This window comes from Glycine soja, chromosome 9 (genome assembly GCF_004193775.1).
Source record: "Glycine soja cultivar W05 chromosome 9, ASM419377v2, whole genome shotgun sequence".
Taxonomy (NCBI): domain Eukaryota; kingdom Viridiplantae; phylum Streptophyta; class Magnoliopsida; order Fabales; family Fabaceae; genus Glycine; species Glycine soja.
In genome coordinates, this window is record NC_041010.1 from 28,103,758 (window position 1) to 28,126,123 (window position 22,366).

The 22,366-nt window shown below is 33.5% G+C and overlaps 2 protein-coding genes across 2 annotated transcripts; one reads left to right on the forward strand and one right to left on the reverse strand.

Moving 5' to 3' along the window:
* Positions 1-16,384: 16,384 nt before the first annotated feature.
* LOC114368309 (scarecrow-like protein 5) lies at positions 16,385-17,474 on the reverse strand. Its single transcript, XM_028325620.1, has one exon. The coding sequence runs from the start codon at positions 17,444-17,446 to the stop codon at positions 16,385-16,387; it is 1,062 nt and encodes a 353-aa protein (XP_028181421.1). The 5' UTR covers positions 17,447-17,474.
* A 2,144-nt stretch (positions 17,475-19,618) lies between these two features.
* Positions 19,619-21,752, forward strand: LOC114368310. The gene is made up of 3 exons (XM_028325621.1): positions 19,619-20,358; positions 20,438-21,071; positions 21,531-21,752. The coding sequence occupies exons 1-3, from the start codon at positions 19,619-19,621 to the stop codon at positions 21,750-21,752; spliced, it is 1,596 nt and encodes a 531-aa protein (XP_028181422.1).
* Positions 21,753-22,366: the final 614 nt, after the last annotated feature.

Consider the following 22,366-nt stretch of genomic DNA (forward strand, 5'->3'; position numbering starts at 1 on the left):
TAGAGTGCATATCTTATGAGGCTTTATCACTTTTCATTCTTGAGCTGATTGACTATCTTGCCATGTTTGAGATGCTTGGATGATTTTCATGACTGTCTTGATTCTTTAACTCTCTACATGTTGGATGTTGCCCATTCCTTTCATTCCTTGAGATTCATTGAGAAATATGTAATTGTTTTTGTGTTTGTTTGTTTCTCTTTAATGTCTCTGGATTTGTTCCTTGCTTTGCTTTTTAATTTTTCCCAGGAGTGCAAAAAGCTAAGTGTGGGGGGATTTGATGTGTCATTATTTTCTCCTATTTCTTAAACCTTTTTGTCACCATTTTAATTACTTATTAGCCTTAATTGTCAAATTAATTATGCAGTTTTATCATTTGGGCCTACTGGACTAATTTTGTGTTTTTAATTTAATTTCAAGAGAATTATAAGCAATTGGGCTTGAATCCGGAATTGGGCTTGAACTTGAAGAGAGCAGACAATTTAATTTTATCAAATCTTATCTTATCCAGATTTTATTTCATCTAGATATTATTTCATCCAATCTTATCTTATCTTATTTAGATTTTATTTCATCTAGATTTTATTTCATCCAATCTTATCTTATCTTGTCCAGATTTTATTTTATTTATGGGCTTGGACTTAAAACATATTTGTAAGCTTTGGGGCTGAGGACCTATATAACAGCACCAGAGTTTTAGTTTAAGAGTTTTTCGAAGAGGAGAATAATTCTAGGATTTTAGAATTCTAGTTTTTACTGTTCATGCGCATTGTTCATGTAGAATAAAATTCGTTTTCTGCAATTTCGTTTCTGCTTCAATCTACAATTTCATTTTCTACTGATTAATGGAAGGCTAAGTCTCTAGCGTTGTTTTCTCTTGAGGATCAAGCACAGCTCTCTTTGGGGTTTTGTTATTACTATTGAATTCTGATCAGTTTTTCCTCTTCACCAATTGCTTTTTATTTGTTGTTATTAATCCATGCATGCTTAGTGCTTGATTAATTGTCTCTGCGCTTAATTTACGTTCATGCTTAATGATCAGTTTCGTTCATGATCAATTGGTGTATGTATTGCTTAATCACATAATGACATCCTTATATTAATTTTCGCTTAGTAATTTAATTTTGGGTTGGATTAAGTGGTTGAACTGAGTAAGGATAAATTCTCGTAACCTAGGATAAGAGACTTGCTTGTGAATCAAGGGGGAACAACATGTTTTAATTCTGGCATAATCTTCATGTTGAACTGAATGGAAATGCCTTCATCTTCACATAATCTTCATGAATGCCATATGGTCGCATGGTGGAACACACTACATAAAACTCTTTCAGATGCTTGTGTCGATCTTCACCTGCAAGACCATGAAACTTTGGCAGCAAATGGATTAGTCCAGATTTTACCTCATAACTAAACTCAATCTCAGGATATTGAATACACCAAGGTTGATACACAACATCTAGTGTAGCCAATTCCTTGAGAGTTCGATTGTTATCAGCCATTATATCAACACTATTGTTTTCAAAACTAGAAGCAATAAAAACAGGCTCAAAAATAGAATTAGCAATGAATTATGTATGCACTACACTACTTTCCAAAGCTACACTATCATGCACATCTACACTATTATGCACAACCACACTATCATGCACAACTACAATTCTACTCCTGTTATTTCTACTCAACCTATGAAATGTATTATCTATCTTAGGATCATATGGATGCAAGTCACCTGATTTGGACCTAGTCATTCATAGATAAGCTCATTAATGATAGCACGAACAAAAATAATAGTCAGCTACTCTACTAGGACACTATTCACAATATATGCTTAAATGCTACAAAAAATGAAAAAGTGCCTCAAATTTTTTTAAAAAAATTCCAAAACACTACAGTAAATGTCTAAAAATAATTTTTGATATTTGGCAAATTTTTGGTGATTTTTAAAAATCATGAAAATAGAAAAAAAAATTCCAAAAGTGGTTCAGATCAATGAATTTGGAAAAAATGACTCCTAATGCTCGTGTTCGTCCTTGATAGAACACCTTGATGCATCAATTTTTTTTACATTTTGGCAAAGTTTAAGCCCATTATGATATAGTAGTGTGTGAAATGACCAATATGCCTCTACCGCTAAAACTCATATTTAGAGGCAGAATTTGGCAATTTCGACCCAAACCAAATCCCAAGGGGTTGTTTTTGCTCTAATAATAGGGGATAAACTTTGGACATCAAGCTACGCAAACAAACTTCACAGGACAACTCACTTTCACGACACACAGTGAACACACTACTCTGTTTTCTCTACACTACTCCTTTGTTTTCTACTACCATGTTCTACTGCTAACACTTATTCTATATAACAAAATTAACAAGACCAATGCAATATGTCAAATAGTTAGTGTGTGAAGAATGATAATGCAAAATGCATAAAATGCAGAACCTACTATAGAATGCAGAACAACATGTAGAACATTCACAAATGTGTATTATTTTTTCTTTTTCCAATAGATAGATGCAAGCCTATACTACCATACTAATGTCAATTATGAGTGAATCAAGTTTGGCACACAATGAATCATATCCCCGACAATGACATCAATTTTGATAACAACTGTTGAATCATTCCAAAAACAAATAAAACTAGGAAATTCTGCATTACAGGATTAACCTACGTCGACTAAGAAATATGATTCAATTTGTTTCCTACGTTCATTCACTTATAAGCAACAAGGGTGGATTTCATCAAATAGTTTGTATTTGATTGTGAAGGAATGCAAAAACACAAAAACAGAGATGAAGAAACAGAACATAACAAAAACATAATACAAATCAAGTTTAATAGCATCAATCCAATTCACCAAACCAATGCAAATCAAATTATCACAGTTACTATGAATGATGTTGTTTAGCGTAAAAGTTTAGTCAAATGCATTAGAGATAGTTCAATCGAATCAATCCCTAAATTGTTTGAGATCACAAATTAGGTTGAAAAATCATCCAAACAATTTGTGAATAAATTTTGGAATTAGGAAATGAATCCATAACCTAATCTATTTTCAATCCTAAGCATAATCATAATCATAATCATAATCATAATCATAATCATGAAAATCGAAAATAGGATTGAAGAAAAAGATGAATTCACAAAGATTAGAAATACTAAACAGGAACTCAAATTCAGCCTTGCTTGGAGTGGATCCTTGGATTGATTAAGTGTTCAGTCTTCCATGATAATCTCAAATGGAAAAGCCATAAATTTTGTGCAAGAAAATGGAAGAACAAAAGTGAAAGAAGAAGAAGAATGAAGAACAGTTGAGAGAAAAAGAGAGTTAAGAGTTTGATCCTAAAACTTGAAAGTAACTAATTTTGTGTTTTTTACAAAATGAAGTAACTAACTAACTAACACTAATATATATAATGACTACTCAAAAGGAAGGAATGAGCCTTGATTAGGCCCATCTAATCTACCTAATGAAACTAATTACACAAAATAAAGCCAAAACTCGCAGCCCAATTATTCAAGTGCAAAGATTCTCACTTTGAAGCTTAATTTGACCCTTTAAATGGCAGAATTGACCAAAGCTTATTTTGACAAAATTGAATATCTTTTCCTTAGCTTTCCAGGGACTACTCACATGCTCCATTTGGGTTTCTGTAGTGTCCTCTAGGCCCTGCATAAGGCTGATAGGTCAAGTAAGCACAAAATCTGAAAATTAGCTACAATTCTCAATTAAGCTCAATGCCTAAGACCAAAACTGAGTTAAGGTGAGAAAATAAGGGTCAAAGAGATGTCAATTGACCTAAGAAAAATATAAAAATATTAAACTACAAATATTTAATCAAGAACCATGTACATTGAAATAGAAATATATATATATATAAATGTAATCAGCTTGTTTCTATTTTCACTTCATTACTTCAAATCTCAAAAATTAAAAACAATAAATAGAAGAAAATTAAATATGATCCATGTTAAGAACATACCTCTAAATCTATCAAAATGAACTGAATATAAGATATTTATGTTTCCCATTGATAATTTGGTACACTGGCAAATATCTAATAATTTGACATTTTAAAAACCATTGCACTTGATCTGGATTGATGTCTTTAACTTTGATTTCTCTTAAAGTATTTGAAGACATAATTGAATATCAATGAGAACAAACAGAATAATAGTTAAATCTTATAAAATGAGATGTGCTTGTAGGCAAAAGTAGGAAAATATGAAAGAGGGAAAACTTCAAACCAAACTTACAACCAGAAGTAGCAAAATGCGAAAGAGGCCACAAAGAAACACTTCAAAACCAGTCTCCAATAATTCAACAGGAAAAATAGCAAACTCAACCTCTATCCAAAAGCAACAAAATATCAAAGCATCCACATAGAAAACTTCAAACAGGTATTTCAAAATAGGTTTCAAATAGAATAATCACTAAACATCAATTAGGATTTTTTAAAAAGGAAAAACAATCAACCCAACCTCAACGAAACCATGTGACTCCTCAACCTCAAGGGAAAATATTTTAAATAGTAGTATCTAAGATGAAGTGACAAAATAAAGGCCGATGGATTTTACAAATGATAAGGCTATAAAGGCCAAATAAATCAAACAACTTCAAAGGCATTAAATCATTGTTCACCCAACCCTTAATTGAAGAGACTAAAACAAAAACCTATAACCAAATCAACACCTAAAACTAACCCTAATAAAAACTTCAAACTCCTAACATGAAATAAGGAGTGTAAATAGTGCATAAACTATTTACCTGGACTGAATCGAACATTCATACATGTCTAATCAATTTTAAAAAAGACACCTCACTTACCAAATGAACCTTCGGAGCCAAGCTATGGCAGCCCCAACAATAGACTCTAAATTTTTTTTTTTAAAAAAAAAAACCTCACTTACAAATGAACCTTTGAAGTAGTAGATTGGAGAACAAAAACAGTAGGTTGAAATGAAGAAGTAAAGAAGAGATGAAGAATGAAGAAAAATGTCGATGAAGAATGAAGACGTAAAGAAGAAATGAAAGATGAACTGAAGAAGCTCGGGAGCTTGAGCGTGAAGTATGCTTCAAATTTTAAAAATTCCCATTTTGCCGAGGACAATTGTTGAACATAGGAATGAGGGCAAAAGTATAATTTCAAGGCCTAAACTCTTCCTAAATTATAATAGATTGGGGTATTCCTTCAATTTCACATGTTTTGGTTAAAGTGTTGTTGATCTCACTTAACTTATTCCTATTTTCTTATATCTAAGCAACTTGCTAATATATTTACCAATTTTTTAATGAACTTAGTACAAAAATCATTTTACTATTATCTCGCACTAGATATGTTGTTTTAGTTTAACCATTAATTTTGATTCCAAATCCTGAGAATATAGAATTTTGATATAAAAAATTCCATTGTCCATTGTAGTTCTACGTGTTCCAAATATAAATAAGGAGAGCAAAAACCAAATTATGTTAGAAAAATTAAAAACTTCAAACCAAATTAAATCCTATTTTAAACCAATTTATTTTTATACAAATATTGGAACAAAGTCAACAACTGCATATGTCTACTGCTAGTTGTTTCTGCATTGTTGCACATCATGGGCAACCTTGTTTTTTATTTTTGAATTCTCTTTATCTTCTATTGTTGTTACTCGTGACAACAATTTTAATTTGATTATTGAATTATTTTTTATCTTCTATTAATATTACTCATTAGAGCTTTTTTTAGGGAATACTCATTACAACTATATATATTTGTAAATGTACCATGGTGAAAATCAATAAATCACACCTTTTTGTAACCTTTACAACAAACATGTATAACTACCCCGATCTAATGTCATTTTAGAATAGCTTTAAAATTCCAAAACATATTTTATTGTATATTGTCTAGTACCAAGAGTATTAGCTAAATGTATACTCATATGCATATATCAATTTTTATTTTGTCATTATTTAAATGAATTTTAGTTTTATTTTAGTATTCAAAATAACATATTTTTAATTTCATTATTCAAAAATTATTTAATCCTACATTATAAACCAAAATACACAACTTGAAGAATAAGAATCAATTAGATATTCTCAATATTATCTCTCTTCTTTTTTTTTTTATGCATTTTGTAACACCCTGATACTTCATCTTAATTTTATTTCCTAGGCCTTGTAAAGTTACACTGTGAAAGACTAGACAATGTAAGTTCACACTATGTAAATTTACTATGTGAATGTATGAATTTAATTTATAAATTGTATAATTCTAAGCCTTGAATTCCGTGCTATACATAGATATATAACAAGGTGTATGTGTTTTGTTTGATATAGAGATATGAAAATTGTCTAAGCTGAATTTCTATCTATCAAAGAATTGCATTGTGCATTGAGTGACTATGTAATTTAACTTTGTGAGAGTGGACTTTGTGCAAGGTTCACTCTGATTACACATCCAAGGAAGGTTAGCACATCCATCTACAGGATTATGATAGGGTTTACCAGTTTTAACAAAAGCAAAATTTTCCATTTTTGGTTTAAACCTACTTTAGCCATTTTTGGTTTAAACCTACTTTAGCCATTTTTGGTTTAAACCTACTTTAGCCATTTTTGGTTTAAACCTACTTTAGTCATTTTTGGTTAAAATTTCAAAAGCAACAATAACCCCAAAAGGCATAGCTTGGCACATTAAACTTCGGCTGCCAAGGGGTCAATCATGTTGTCAATGAAGCTTGTCAACTTAAGCCAAATCAAGTTTCCTTTAGACAAAGCCTTAAACTTCATCTTCATGTTTCTTTAAAAACCAATTTGGAATCTTTTTCTTCCTTGTTTGCACGAGTTCACCAAGAGGGAGAGGAAGCCATTCTTCTTCATTTTTCAAGCTTCATACAAGTGCTCCTGAGGTTTCTTCCATCAAAGCTTTGGTAAGGGGTTATTACACTACTACAATAAAAGCATTCTACATCGGTTATTTGTGACTTACTATATCGGTTATCGACTGTTATTATATCAGGCGTCATAAAAAGTGTAAATGTCTACGACGACAGTTGTATTGAACAGTCATAGAATGTAAAACATTCTAAGACAGGTTCTTGTCCATGACCGTCTTAAAATGTGATACATTCTAAGACTGTTAAGACCGTCTTAGAAAGTATTTTTTTAAAAAAAATTAATTTCTTTTTTTGTAGTCATTTTTCTTTCTGATTTTTTGTGCCCCAAACTAACTTTAAAAGTATTACGTGTTTGAAATTAACATTTTGTGTGAGCTAGGTTCTTCAAAAAGATAACAAAAAAATACACAAACTAAAGTTTATGGATTGCACTTACTAAAATATAATGAAATAAAAGGGTGTGTGGGTGATAACCATAAGCATGACAGTTATTATAACACATTGTTCAACCATAATATCTAGATTATTTGTTGATTGATAAAACATTTCACAAGCCAAAGCATGAAGATTGCAAAATGATATAGTCAAAAGCATATTAGTTATTTCCCTCCTAATAATGTTAATAGTTATGTTAGAAACTAACTAGTGATGGCTGGCACAAATGAACTGTTTATAAGGAAAACCGATAATGATTGGAAACAATATGTACCTGGACCTACAATTCAAAGTAGCAAATTCCAGCAAGCCACCGATGTGTCTTCTCTTAAATGTAGGTAAGATTCTTCATGTCTTCAATACATGAACCAACACTACTACAAAAGCAGTTTTTTAAGTCACGAGACCTACGACGGTTGTGAAGAACCGCCTTAGTATAAGGCACGGTGGCAATTTTGTAATTAGGGGGAGAAATTCTATTTTTTAAGTCGTACGTTCTAAGGCGGTTACGAATAACCGACTTATAATGATGTGTTATTGTAAGACAACGACGGTCATACGGTAAGCCCGTCTTTGTTCCTCACCTAGCCCGTACTTCAACTTTTCGAATTAAACTCCTAACCCTTCTCTCCCTCAACCTTTGTTGCCTCCACCATTGTTCTGCCTAGGTCTAACCCCTCTCTCCCTCAACCATTGTTGCCTCAAACCTCGAGCTCTCCCTCAAACCTCGTTGTCCCTCAAACCCCTCTCTCCCTCAAACCCTTCTCTCCCTCAAACCTCGTTGCCCCTCAAACCTCGAGGCCTCCCTCAAACCTTGTTGTCCCTCAAACCTCGAGGCCTCCCTCAAACCTTGTTGTCCCTCAAACCTCGCTCTCCCTCAAACCCCTCTCTCCCTCAAACCTCATTGTCCCTCAAACCTCGAGGTCTCCCTCAAACCTCGTGGTCCTTCGCCAACGTCCATTATGTGCAGTGGAGCTCGCGCCTGCCGTGACCTGTCTGCCATCTCGAGGAAGTGTATCTACTGTGCGCCTTAGGTCATCGTATCGGTAAGTACCCATATTCATGGTCCAAACATGCTCACATGGGATAGTAAACAATTATTTAACGTTTGCTTAGGGCACATCTTCTGTGCTCCATTGGTTTTGGTTTTGGTTTGTTGCTTGACCTGAGAAGTCATGTGATTGCTTCTGTTTATGTCTCTAGTTCAATGATGCTCGATTTTTGGGCTTAGCTTCCTTAGCTTGTTTGGCGTTATCTTTTACCACTTTTCTCTCTTGTAATTAAGAAACATTTTACTGATTCTACATGAATCTGTGCACATGTTGAACTAGACAAATACTTAGCTGATTTGATTTCTCACTAATTGGGGCAATCAAATTCTCCTTTCTCTGTTAAGTCGTTTACTAATTGAGTATTATTGTTCATTGTTGAAAATGTCAGTTTTTTCACTAATTGGGGCAATCAAATTCTCTTTGTCTGTAAGTATAACTTTAACATAAATACTAAATTATGGAATTTTTAAAACATATTCCATTGATTTTTTTAATCAATGGCTGTAAGTATAACTTTACACTTTATCCTCTAAACATATCATTAGTCACATTACAGGAACTAAATCCAAGTTTAATCATAACCTCAGGAGAACATTCTCACAGCTAGGTAAGAGAGCATATTACATCATATATAATTGTTAATGCATGTAGCATTCTTACAAACTGCGTTGTCCCTTTTCATGATGGCAGTGCAAGGATAAAATGAATAGTGAAACCCATTTATTTATACTTGAGGCTAAACAAAACATATTATTAATTTAGTGTGAAGAATAAGATTAATGGATTATTGACTAAGTGAAGAATGAAGAAAGGTAGTAAAAAATAGCTTTATTGATATGGTTCATGCACATGACAGGATAGTATGGTCTAGGTGTTGTTGAATTTTTTTAACAAAAACAAAGTGTAATATAAAGGTGATTTAAAAAATTTTTAGAGAAAAGTTATTTCCCCTTTTCTTTTAAGTTATTTCCCCGGTTTAAATTCCCCATTGATATGACATTTTGTGTTACAAATCATACCATTGTCTGAGAATCATTAAGCACATGAAGCTTGCTACATGCTACCATTTTTGTTAACTTTGATCAACTCCATATTCTTAAGCTTTTGTTTAGACACCAGTTTACTAGTTTTACATAGTAGACATTGGTTTCTGAAGAAATTTGTTATCTCATGTAGTCATATTCTAGTTTAGGATAGGAAATTAATTTGTTTATGTAAAATAGGATAAACTGAGGGATATTTGTGTGTAAACTGTGACTCAGAGAACACAACAGATGCTCGTTTATATAGATTGATAATAATAATCACACATAATTAGAGGAGTTAAGTTTCTCCTAAATGGGATATGTTTCCTACAAATCACATCCTAATCAAATCTATACATTAAATGGGATATGTTTCCTACAAATCATATCCTCATCATGTTCTTAGCATAACCCAATATCTCAACTTTGGCTTCAATTTCTTCTTCCCTTACCATCCATCAAAGGATGAATCATCATTTCAATCAGTATTAGGTGCAACAAGTTTTTCAAAAATCATCCCCTGCCTTGGATGGTTGAGGCTGAGGGTGAGTTACCACAACTGGAGCTGCTGTTTTATTTTCTTTGACCTTTTTGGCAATGGATAGCTTCTCCTTGGGCTCATCTATATCCATTTCAACTTTACTCTAATCCTTATTAAAGTCTCCTTCCTCTGCAGCTTCAGCAAAGACATCCTCAATAAACCACTTATTCATGATCTCCTCCTGGGTGAGCTCTGCCTAATCATTAAGTAGCACCAACAATGGATGTGCTTCTTAATCACCCTAATCTTCATCCGAATCATACTTGGATTGAACAATATCATCATCCTGACCACCCTGAACAACCAAAAGGTGATAATATAAGTGTAACAAAATTATTTTGCACCCACTCAGCAAAAGAAAAAGAAAAATAAAATAATAATGGTGTTTCTTCCCTTCGAATGTTTAAATATTGAAATCTTTGCATTTTTCTATTCAAAGGTTTTGTAAGTTTCTTGCTATCTGTTATGTTGATCCTTTGAATTAGTCTAACAGGTGTTTGCATAGGTTCTGTATTTCATTTGTCATTACTTCCATTTTGTCTTTTGTTTTGCTTATTGGCAACTTCAATTCCTGATTCTTCTCCAAAACAAAATTTGTACCTCTTCTTGCAATGGCATGAACTCCTTATGAACAAAATCTGTTTGTGTCAAAATTGTTTCCGCCTTCTGCTGAATCAAGGGACCAGTATTACTGCCCAAAGTATTAGCTAAATCTCCAAGCACGACAATTGTTGTCTTAGCAAACAACATCATCCCTAGAAGGACAAGAGGCACCAATAAATTAAAATAACAAAAGAATGATCAAAACGAATGCATGTGATCTACATGTCCAGTTCTATCTAAAATAGTAGGACTAAATTAAAAAAGTCCAGCAGACAAACCTTCCCTTGCTAGTTGTTATAGCATGGTGTTGTACATACCAATGTTATTGAATATTAGAATTTTTTTTGAGTTTGGACGATTAGTGAATTTAGTTCTATAAAAAAATGAGTTGAATTGATAATTTTTATATTTTTCTTGAAGTTCATATAATTATGTTTATTTTTGTTTAAAATTATCACATATATTATTATATCGAGGATAAAATATATTTTTAATACCTCAAAATATCTCAAGATTCAGTTTTAGTTTTTATAATAATTAATACACTTTAAAGCTCTCTTTGTTTGCTGATTGGAAATTTAGGAGGAATTGAATAGGTGGAGAAATGAGACAATAAGGTCGATTAAGTCTCATTTATAAGTGGAGTCATAAATCTTTATTATATGAAGGGGTTGACTGAAGAAGAAGGATCATCCTTACCAAAGTAAGAGAAGAGAGTCATCCCTTTGTATTTTTTTAACAGCATTTTGATATTAGGGAATCGTGCTCTTAATATATATTGAGCCTCTACGGGATCCATTCTAAGTGGCTGGTCTTACCTAATTATAGATTTATATAGTGCTGATTATCTGGTTTCCGTTTCCATTTATGTCCCTCGATGCATTGTTCTCTCATTTTCTCTCTTTTGGTTGAATATATTTTTAAGGATGCTGGTTTGATTGTTGATTGGTTATTCAAGTGTGAAACATAATTAAGATGTCAGTAATTTTCTCAGTCATTCCTCTTTTTGGCTAAAAAAATCAAATTAAGACAATTGTCAACTTTTCAATGATAAGAATTATATATATATATATATATATATATATATATATATATATATATATATATATATATATATATATATTTGAGATCCGTAGTGCATTACATGGTTGCATTGTGGGTAGTACTAGGTGTGAAAAGATTGGAAGTGATAACAGCCATGCTAGTATAGATTTGACCTTTAAATTTGCCACGGCCCCACTGAATCTTTATTTTCACATGATCATGAATTCTAGGTGTGAAAAGATTGGAAGTGATAACAGCCATGCTAGTATAGATTTGACCTTTAAATTTGCCACGGCCCCACTGAATCTTTATTTTCACATGATCATGAATTGTTTTTTTTAAAGATCAAAAGTATTTCATTTATAAAAAACAATATTACTGAAACTAGATATTATTATTATGAGTAATAAAATTCTCTTTATATATTTAGGCAGTATTTGGTTTAATTAGACTTTAATACATTTGAGATGAAACTATATTTTAAAAATTAATGTGTCTTATATTTTCATATTCAACTTTAATTTAAACATTTCACATTTTTTATCTCAATTTAGTTTCACACCTTTTATTCTTTTAAATCAAACAATCATTAATGTTGTTATATATTCAAAATTTAATCTCAAAATCACATTAAATTATAATAATTTTAACTCAATTAATCTATGTGCATGTATTGTTGTTCATCAATCATGGTTTGATTGAATAAAGATGCACTCATGTTTAGCTTGCCAACATATTTCAGCTTTCTTCCTAAATCTGCTATTTTTTTCTCACATTCAGTTTATTGCTTACGATTTGGAATAGTGACAAGTAAAGACAAATCACAACTCACGGTCATCCAATTCCAAGAATAGAGGTTTGTTCCTTTCTTTATAGCTAATTATATTGGCTACTTCTTTTGTTCATTTATTCAAGATTTAAAGAGAAATAACATATCTAGAGTCTCACTTGTAACACACCAACAAAAAATGATAGAGATATGTCTGCTAGTTTTTCCACTGCAAGGACAGACGAAGAAAGTGCACATAATGCCTACTCTAAGACAAATAAAAATGACCTAGTTAAAGTATTAACAATATTTCTATTATCCAAAAAAGTGTTCAATATTAATAAACTAAATTTAGTTTTTCTATCATGTAATATAAATAATTGTACGTTCTTGATTGATGCTCATAAGAAAACTCTGCTCCTTGGGCTCATTGTTGTGGAGAAAGAGATAGAAAAGAGAATCATATGCTGAAAATGTGTTAATGGACACTATGGAAGTACGGACAAAAATTTATATATGAATCTAATAATGAATATGCAGGTCCTGATTTCCTTCATGAAAATATATGCGATGACTTGGACCTAAAATTGTATGCATAATGAACCTGTAAGCTATATTAATAGATTACTATTGTTAGATATATAACATAAAACCATGTGTGTCTTCACCTAACAGGCTAACAGCTTAATCTTTTGACAGAGTTGGTTCATGACAATTCAACTTTATAACAAGCCCCCTTAAATGAGAGCATATAAATCATATGCACCAAGCTTGCTACACAAATAACCTTTGATTGTGTCAATCTCCTGTGATTGTGTGTAGGAACTAGGAAGTAGGAACCATTAGCCTAGGTGACATCTGGTAAATAACCAGATTGAGATAGTTTGGTGTGGCCATGACTATAGTTCTAATAGCAGCCATGATATTAAAAGTCCCTTTTTGTCAACCTAAATTCAGTTTAGTTAAAAAAAATTCAGTTCCCTTCTCCCTAAATTTTATCTCCTGTTTCCCACTTTTTTCTCCAATCTCTCTTCATTATCTGATTTTATTTCAATGATTCAACTCTCTCCATAACTTTTCCTGACATGTTGGAATTTTCTTTAACCTAGTTAGATTGAAGACGAGGAATATCAATAATGAGGCATAATATTTTGCCTAAATATAGTTCATTCTATACTTCAAATTAAAATTTGCAAACCTTTGTTGCTGCTAGTTAGAGCACAGGAGAAAATGATCGAAAGCACTGGAAAAACTAGATTGGTAATTTGGTATTACCACCTACTGTATTATTCAATCATAAGAGCCAACACTTAAGAAAATTGAACACAATACCACACTCCAGAGCCTTCAGCTCCTTAGTAGAAGATCCCCTTCTAATTGGCTCTCAAAAACCATGCTTCCATCCCCTGTACACAGCCAATATTCCTACTACCTGTACAGTAACTAATTGCCACCTCACTATTAACTCCTAACAGCCCCTTATTTCTTTCTTTTGGAATATCCTTTATGTACAGTTCAGTGGTTTTCCTAGGACCCAGGTCCAACCCTTGGTCCACAGTGTTGGATCAAGTGGCCTCAGAATAATTAAGAAGGGGGAGTTGAATTAATTATTCCTAAACCTTTACTAATTAAAAATTACTCTTTTAAGGCTTTTACTAAATTGTTAAGAAAAAGAGGAGTAGAAGAGAAACTTAACAGAAAGTAAAAGCGGAAATTAAATGCACAGCGGAAAGTAAAAGAGTAGGGAAGAAGGAAACAAACACACAAGGATTTTTATACTGGTTCAGCACAAACCCGTGCCTACCTCCAGTCCCCAAGCAACCTGTGGTCCTTGGGATTTCTTTCAACCTTGTAAAAAAACCTTTTACAAGCAAAGATCCACAAGGGATGTACCCTCCCTTGTTCTCTTTGAACCTAGTGGATGTACCCTCCACTAGAACTGATCCACAAGAGATGTACCCTCTCTTGTTCTCAGTCAAACCCAAGTAGATGTACCCTCTAGTTGTGCCACAAAGGATGTACCCTCCAATGTGTTAAGACAAAGATCTTAGGTTGTTACACCTTTGATACTTTGTGAATGGGGATACAAAAGAATTCTCAGGCGGTTAAACCTTTGAACGCTTTTGTATTAGGAAATGGGAAGAATCAAAAGAATTCTCAGACTGTGTCATTTTGAATTCTTTGACAAGGGAGAAGGGAGACACAAAAGAATTCAGGCGGTTAGTCCTTCCTTCTTTTGGAAAAGAGAGAAGAGAGAGACAAAAAGAATTCAGGCGATTAGTCCTTGGTGAATTCTTTTTGGCAAAGGGAGAAGAGAATGAAAAGGATGAATAGCACAAGTTTTCAAGGTTTAGAAAACCAGAAAAATTCAGAAAACTTTTGGTACAAAGAAGAAGAAGAAGTTCAAAGAGATTCAAGGCTTGTAAAGGATTATAAGAGATTGTTAGAAAGACTTGGAATAATTGGCTTGTAAAGGATTGTAAGAGATTGTTAGAAAGACTTGGAATAATTGATTCAAAATTCAAAACAAAGCCTTGCTTTTATAGACTCTTCATGTCTGGTCAAGAAAGTCATTCAGAAGAGTTATATCTTTTAGAAAAGCTTAAAACTCATTTGAAAGAGTCAAAACATTTTTGAAGAGTTACATCTTTAGATTTTTCAGAAACAAACACTGGTAATCGATTACCAAATATGTGTAATCGATTACATAAAGCTTTTGAATGAAACAATGTGACTCTTCACATTTAAATTTGAATTTCAACGTTCAAGGGCACTGGTAATCGATTACCAAAACATTGTAATCGATTACAGCCTTTTGAAAATATTTGGAACGTTGTAAATTCAGTTTGAAAACATTTTCAAACTCATTTTGCTACTGGTAATCGATTACAACAATATGGTAATCGATTACCAGAGAGTAAAAACTCTTTGGTAAAGGTTTTGTCAAAAACTCATGTGTTATTCAAAGTTTTGAAAAACTTTTTAATACTTATCTTGATTGAGTCTTTTCTTCATTCTTGAATCTTGAGTCTTGAATCTTGATCTTGATTCTTGAGATCTTGAATCTCTTAAGTCTTGAATCTTGATCTTGATTCTTGAGATCTTGAATCTTGATTCTTGTTTGTAGGCTTTCTTCTTGAGTCTTGAATTCTTCTTGATTCTTGAACTCTTTGACTTGTTCTAGATTTTCTTGAGATGGATGTTCTTTGATTCTCTTGAGCTTTTTGTTCATCACTTTTGTCATCATCTTTTGTTGTCATCATTGTTATCATCAAAACACCTTTGAATCATTGTTGATTCATCATGAAGCTTTGCTTCCACACACAGCCTGCTCCACTTCCCCTGGCCCATATTTTATTGTAAGGAATTATTCGACATTAATTTTATCTATTGCAGTTTGGTGCTACCATTTTCAGATCATATTTAAACTAAATTTGTACTGTTTTTTGTTATTTTAATTTCAATCTTACTCCTAACCTATAAATATTGTGAGTTTCATCTTATTTCAAATAGTTTTCTCTTTTCTTTAGGCTTCTGAGTAGGGGTGTCCAAATCCAATTCAAACCATTACATAATCGCTAAGCTGATCCCAAAAGATCGAAAACCAATCAAAGTCTGAAAATTGAAAGACCACCTTTTTTATTTTGTTTGGATTAGTTTTTGGATCTCATTTTCATGACTGAATCACTTCATCTATAATTTTATTATACTTTATTTATTCTATCCCCTAGTAAAACCAAGTAATCATCCCTTATAATTGTTGAAAGAGGCCATAAAACTGATTCACATTACATTAGTACTAAGCAGACTTCTAGCCTTTAAGTTGTGTAGGTATTAAAAAATCAAAATCTGAACATTGTCCAAAAAAAATAAATCTTTGGTCCTTATAATCAATTACTTTTATACATTTAAGTGGTGTTGAAAACAAGCTAGTTAATAAAGTAACTAGTTCTTTGAGAAAAGTATGAAAAGCAATTAGACTAAAGGAAAAATAAAAATAAATACAAAGGGGAAATTTTGATATTTTGAAAGTGATTAGCAATTAGACTCAAAGGGTACATTATATGATTGTGCAAGCCTTGATAACCTTGCTCCAACAATTTCAAGGCCTCCTTCCATGGCATAAGCTGAAGTGGAGTCATCAAAACTTGTTATTCTAATCTTGGGGGGTGCTCCAGGTCTTCCAGCAATAGCTTGGATTAGGCTTACCCACTGAATTCCCTGGTTAATCTGAAAATGAATAATGTGGACTTCACTTTCCTCCTTCATGACTTCAGCAATAGCTCCATTTGCTGACATGTAACCAAATTTGAGATATGGACAGATTTCATAAAGTAGATGCATCTGTGAAAGGAGTTCACTACTAGTAGGCTCTTTACATTTCAAGACTTTGAAGATTGTGCTTCCTGAAGAGGCAAGCCTTGCAACAAGAGCCTCCAACATGTATGCTCCCAATCGTTGGATTGGATTGCCGGAGACAGAGACCATTTTACGCAACTCTGACATCAACCATTCAGTTGTCTCCATATCATTTCCTGCCACTGCTTTTGCACATGTACAAAGCATCTCTTTTAAATCCCCTCTAGATATCATTGCCATCATCCTCTTCCACCTTTCTGCCTCTTTCAAAAACGAATCAGATTCTTTTGGAATTATGGTATCATAGGTATCCAGAATATCTGTATCATGTCCCAACATAGCACTTTCAAGCTCTCTTATCTTGTGCCTCAGCTCATCATCGTTAAGTGTCAAGAAAGATTTGTTTTCTAGCGATTCATTAACAATTTCAAGCAAATTTTGTGAACTCAACACATATGCTTTTGAATGCAGCTTTGAGACTGGGCTATTGTTAGGTGAGAAACTGACAGTAGATGGAGAGTTTAGGGAAGGGATATTGTTGTTTGTAGAAGATTCCAGGGTGCAATATTGTTCGAAAATACAAACAGAAGGGTAGGTTGTATGGCTACCGTTATCAGAGGATGAGGAGTAGTCTAGGTTCCCACTTTGCAGGAAGCAACATGACCCCAGATTTTGCACAGGCTCAATGCTGAACCTGCTAGAGTCATAGGACATTTTATGTTTCTGAGACATTTGCATTTGAAAAGTAACTGGTACTTTGAATATATGCAAATAACACAAAAATGTTTTTTTGGTATAAACACTCTTGAATTTTCTGATTTCTCTTTTTTTTGAACAACAAACAACAGGTACTTCTATTTAAGGTCTGTGATCGTTGTCCACATTTTACTCTAATTCCAGCTGGCATGAGCAGTGTTCTCAAAATCTAAGATATTCAGCAGAAAGGTTAACACAAACTTGTATATAGCATATTATATTTTCCAAATTTATTATATGCTATTCCAAGTAGCAGCACGCCAAAGGGACAGTCTATTTTTCATAATCCACATGAACAGAATATAGTTCTTAACATCTGAACAAAACTGCAATTTTATCATTTTATTTGAATCTTTTTATGATTAGTCTCTTCTTTAGCTTTTCACTTACCACATGTTATTGTTTTTGTTTGTGCTTTCAAATTTGATGCAATCAAGAAATGGAGATTGACTTGAAATTGTTGGAGCAAGGTTATCAAGGATTGGATGACCTTTTATCTAAAATTCATTCCAAATTAGCAAGTTGAACCGCAAACACTTCTAGTCTTGACTCCTGAGCCTACTTTCCTCTTTAACTCAATACACGCTCTTTTCCATGTGGGTTCCAATCAAACAATACAATAAGAATGTATGATTTCTCAAGCCAAAAATCATTTTAACATGTTTCTGTTGGTTTTATAATGTACTACAATTCTGAAAATAGGCTTTTGTAAATCATATTTGTTTTCATCTTCTATTCCAATTATCACCAAACAATGTTCTTCTCATCCATCATCTCCCTAATCTAAGGCTCATGACTGACTAGAATTAGAGATGTCTCCCTAGCTCTGAAGTTTATCATATTCCCTTTCAACCAAGTTGAATTCTCAAAATGAGTTTTGTTTATCAAAATAGAGAGTACCTTGAAGTAAAGTTGGTCTCACTATACAAAATCATTACCGAAAGTCTAAAACTTTACAAACTTATAGAACATAAGATTTAGAAAAAGAACATTCTAAATTCACAACAGCTTCAGATGGTCTTACCACGGCAAGCGGGTCCTTAAAGAACTAGCCTTGGTCATCACTTGAATAATGAAAGACAACTAAGGAGTGATTTTTGTAACTCAACTAGGCAACTCGAATGGCAAAACTTGAGAAATTGTAATAAAACCAAATTCCTAAAGGATTCTCTAATCCTCTAAAATGTCATATGCATATATGACATTTTGTGTTACAAATCATATCATTGACTAAGAATAGAGGTGACACATGCCTGCAAACCGTATTTGTCGATACTAAACCCCACCACAATCAGCACTCCCTAATGTGTAATTACTATTACACATAGGAAATAAAAACATAGTTTCTTTTATACACAATTTCTTCCTTAATGTGTTAATTTGAAAAGGCATATGCAAATGTTTTTGTGTCATTGAATTACCTTACAGCCATATGTTATATGTGTGTTTAAATTTTTTTTGTTGCAGAACTATAATCTTGTTGTGCTATTAAATATGAAATAATTCTTAATTTGTAGGTACCGATTGTTACAGATTGGCAAAAAGTACTTGCTCCTTTAGTGTTACTACTGTCATCTATTCATCTACAACGTTACTGCAACAAATAGTGTCATACTGCTCATCCTCGGAGGTATGTATGTCATTCTTAAACTGTTGTGGTTAACTATTATATTTTTGCCCCTGATGTAACTATTGTTTATTATTACATTCTACCTCATTGAGTGAGCCATAGTTCCCCGTTTGAGCTTCAATACAACGATTAATACGGATAGTTTGGATTAATTGTTGTATTGAAACTTGAATTGTTCGTTTGGACAGTTTGGGAAGACAAATTTTTTTTACTTCGTTTTGACTTACAAGTCAAGTATGTTGTGTTATTTTTTATTATATTTCGGTCACTGCATCTTGCTTTGTTCTCCGGGTGCATACATGATCGGTGTCAATTGATGTCACCGCTTTCATGTCGTGTACTTGGGGACCAAAGCGAAATGCTGCCAAAATTTAGTCAAATTTAACATAACCGCCTTAACTTGTTTGTTTGAATGAAGTAAAAAATTGTCTTCCTGAATGGGGTAGGGTCACACCTTTTTACAATAAAAAAGAGAGGTTCGCATGCATATCAGATAATGAACCTCATTTGACAGTACACCAAATATGGATCGGAGTTGGATGAAAAGACCATGCATAACTGAAGAGTACGAGAATGGGGTTGAAGATTTCTTGCAATTTTCCAAACAAATTGCTCCAGACTTTCGTGGGGTATACTTCTGTCCATGTGTGAAATGTTTGAATGGTCGACAACAATCTTTGGATGACATTAGAACACATCTGATATGTGATGGTATCTGTCCTACTTATAGAAGATGGATATGGCATGGTGAGTTATCAGAAATGTCATCAACCCCTCGAAATGTTGGAGTTCATGAAGAAGTCAGTGATCGTATAGAAGACATGCTACGCGATCTTGGACAAGAGGGTTTTAGGCAAACACATGCACCATATTATGAAAAGTTAGATAATGATTCAAAGAAACAGTTGTATGTCGGATGCACTAAGTATACACGATTGTCAGGGGTGTTAGCTTTGGTGAATTTGAAAGCAAGATTTGGGTGGAGTGACAAAAGCTTCAACAAATTACTGTTATTATTGAAGAATATGCTTCCTGAAGATAACACGCTACCGAAGAATCATTACAAGGCAAAGAAGATATTATGTCCGGTTGGAATGGAATACCAAAAAATACATGCTTTCCCTAACGATTGTATCTTGTATAGGCATGAGTATGCTGAACTGCGCAACTGCCCAACATGTGGCGTGTCACGCAACAAAGTGAATTCCAATGATTGCGGTGAAGATGCAACCACATACAAAGATCGTCCATCCAAAGTTTGTTGGTATCTTCCAGTAATACCAAGGTTTAAGCGATTGTTTGCTAATGCAGAAGACGCGAAAAACCTAACATGGCATGCGCAGGATCAAAGATGGATTGCTCCGTCATCCTGTTGATTCTCCTCAATGGAAAACAATTGATCAGTTGTATCCAGAGTTTGGCCAAGATCCCAGAAACTTAAGGGTTGGTCTGGCTTCGAATGGAATGAATCCATTTGGAAACTTGAGCTGCAATCATAGTTCGTGGCCTGTTTTGCTAATGATCTACAACCTCCCTCCTTGGTTGTGCATCAAGCGGAAGTACATTATGATGTCTATGATGATAGCCGGTCCAAGACAACCAGGAAATGACATTGACGTGTATCTTGCTCCCTTGATTGAAGACCTCAGAAAATTGTGGGTAGAAGGGGTTGATGTGTATGATGGGAATGCTCATGAGACCTTCAAGTTGAGTGCCTTGATATTTTGTACCATTAATGACTTTCCAGCATATGGTAATTTGAGTGGATATAGTGTGAAAGGCCACCACGCATGTCCCATATGTGAGAAAGACACAAGTTACATCCAATTAAAGCATGGCAAAAAGACAGTGTATACAAGACACCGAAGATTTTTAAAACCTTTTCACCCATATAGACGAATGAAGAAAGCCTTTAATGGGACATCTAAGATTGACAGTGCACCGATTCCTTTGTCAGGTGTTGAAGTTCTTGATCAGGTGAAGAACATTACCATTATCTATGGGAAAACACAAAAAAAGGATGGCTCCGCAAACAAAATTTGGAAGAAAAGGTCCATCTTTTTTTATCTGCCTTACTGGTGCAATTTACATGTGAGACATTGTTTAGATGTTATGCATGTTGAGAAAAATGTATGTGATAGTTTGGTTGGGACATTGCTTAACATTAAAGGGAAGACAAAAGATGGTTTGAAATGTCGTCAAGATCTAGCAGAAATGGGCATACGACAACAGTTGCATCTAGTGTCAAAAGGGCTTCGAACATATTTACCGCCAGCATGCCATACGATGTCAACGTCTGAGAAAAAAAGTTTTTGTCATTGTTTGAAAAATCTTAAAGTCCCACAAGGATACTCTTCAAATATCAAGAGCCTTGTATCTGTGACTGAAATGAAATTGGTTGGTTTGAAGTCCCACGATTGTCATATTTTAATGCAGCAATTATTGCTTGTTGCCATTCGTGGTATATTGCCTGACAAAGTAAGGGTTGCAATAACTCGATTGTGTTTTTTCTTCAATGCCATCTGCAGCAAATTCATCGACCCGAAACAGTTGGATGATTTGGAAAATGAGGCTTCCATTATCATTTGTCAGTTGGAGATGTATTTTCCACCAGCCTTTTTTGACATAATGGTTCACTTGGTTCTTCATCTGGTTTGAGAAATACGGTTGTGCGGGCCCGTGTATCTGCGGTGGATGTATCCAGTGGAGCGGTACATGAAGGTATTGAAAAGTTATACCAAGAATCAATATCGGCCAGAAGCAAGCATTGTTGAAAGGTGTAACGACCCGCCTCGTCGCTACGGTATCCACATTCTAATATTCGATAATTTCAATTTTTATAAAAAGAACTCCCTTAATTTTTGCTTATGAAAATAGAAGTGATTTTGTCACAACATAAATTCATCCAACAACACGCCATTACTTAAGTGAATATGCATAATTACATAGAAACAATAATTCGGTACATGTCATACACATAACGAAAATTAAATATGTTCATATATATAATTAAAATTCCAGTTTTACATCTTTAACTCAACAAAATAAAACTTAAAAACCAACTACGGAGGAGTTGATTACAAAACACAACTCCCTCCCAAAATAACGTTCACATCAACTCGGCGGCTCCTCACTAGAATCTTACTCCCTACACCCTGCCACTGTCATTCTGCTCCCATTAACAAGGTTCGTGATCATCACAGGTATCAACCACACGATACAAAATTGCAAGGGTGAGTTTATTATAAAAGAACCAATACCAATTCCAAATA

Coding starts and splice junctions, on each gene's coding strand:
- LOC114368309 (XM_028325620.1), bottom strand. CDS start 17,446: ATGCAAATGTCTCAGAAACATAAAATGTCCTATGACTCTAGCAGGTTC.
- LOC114368310 (XM_028325621.1), top strand. CDS start 19,619: ATGGATCGGAGTTGGATGAAAAGACCATGCATAACTGAAGAGTACGAG. Junction 20,359..20,437: donor CGTCCATCCAAAGTTTGTTG/GTATCTTCCAGT, acceptor TGGCATGCGCAG/GATCAAAGATGGATTGCTCC. Junction 21,072..21,530: donor GTGTTGAAGTTCTTGATCAG/GTGAAGAACATT, acceptor ATTTTAATGCAG/CAATTATTGCTTGTTGCCAT.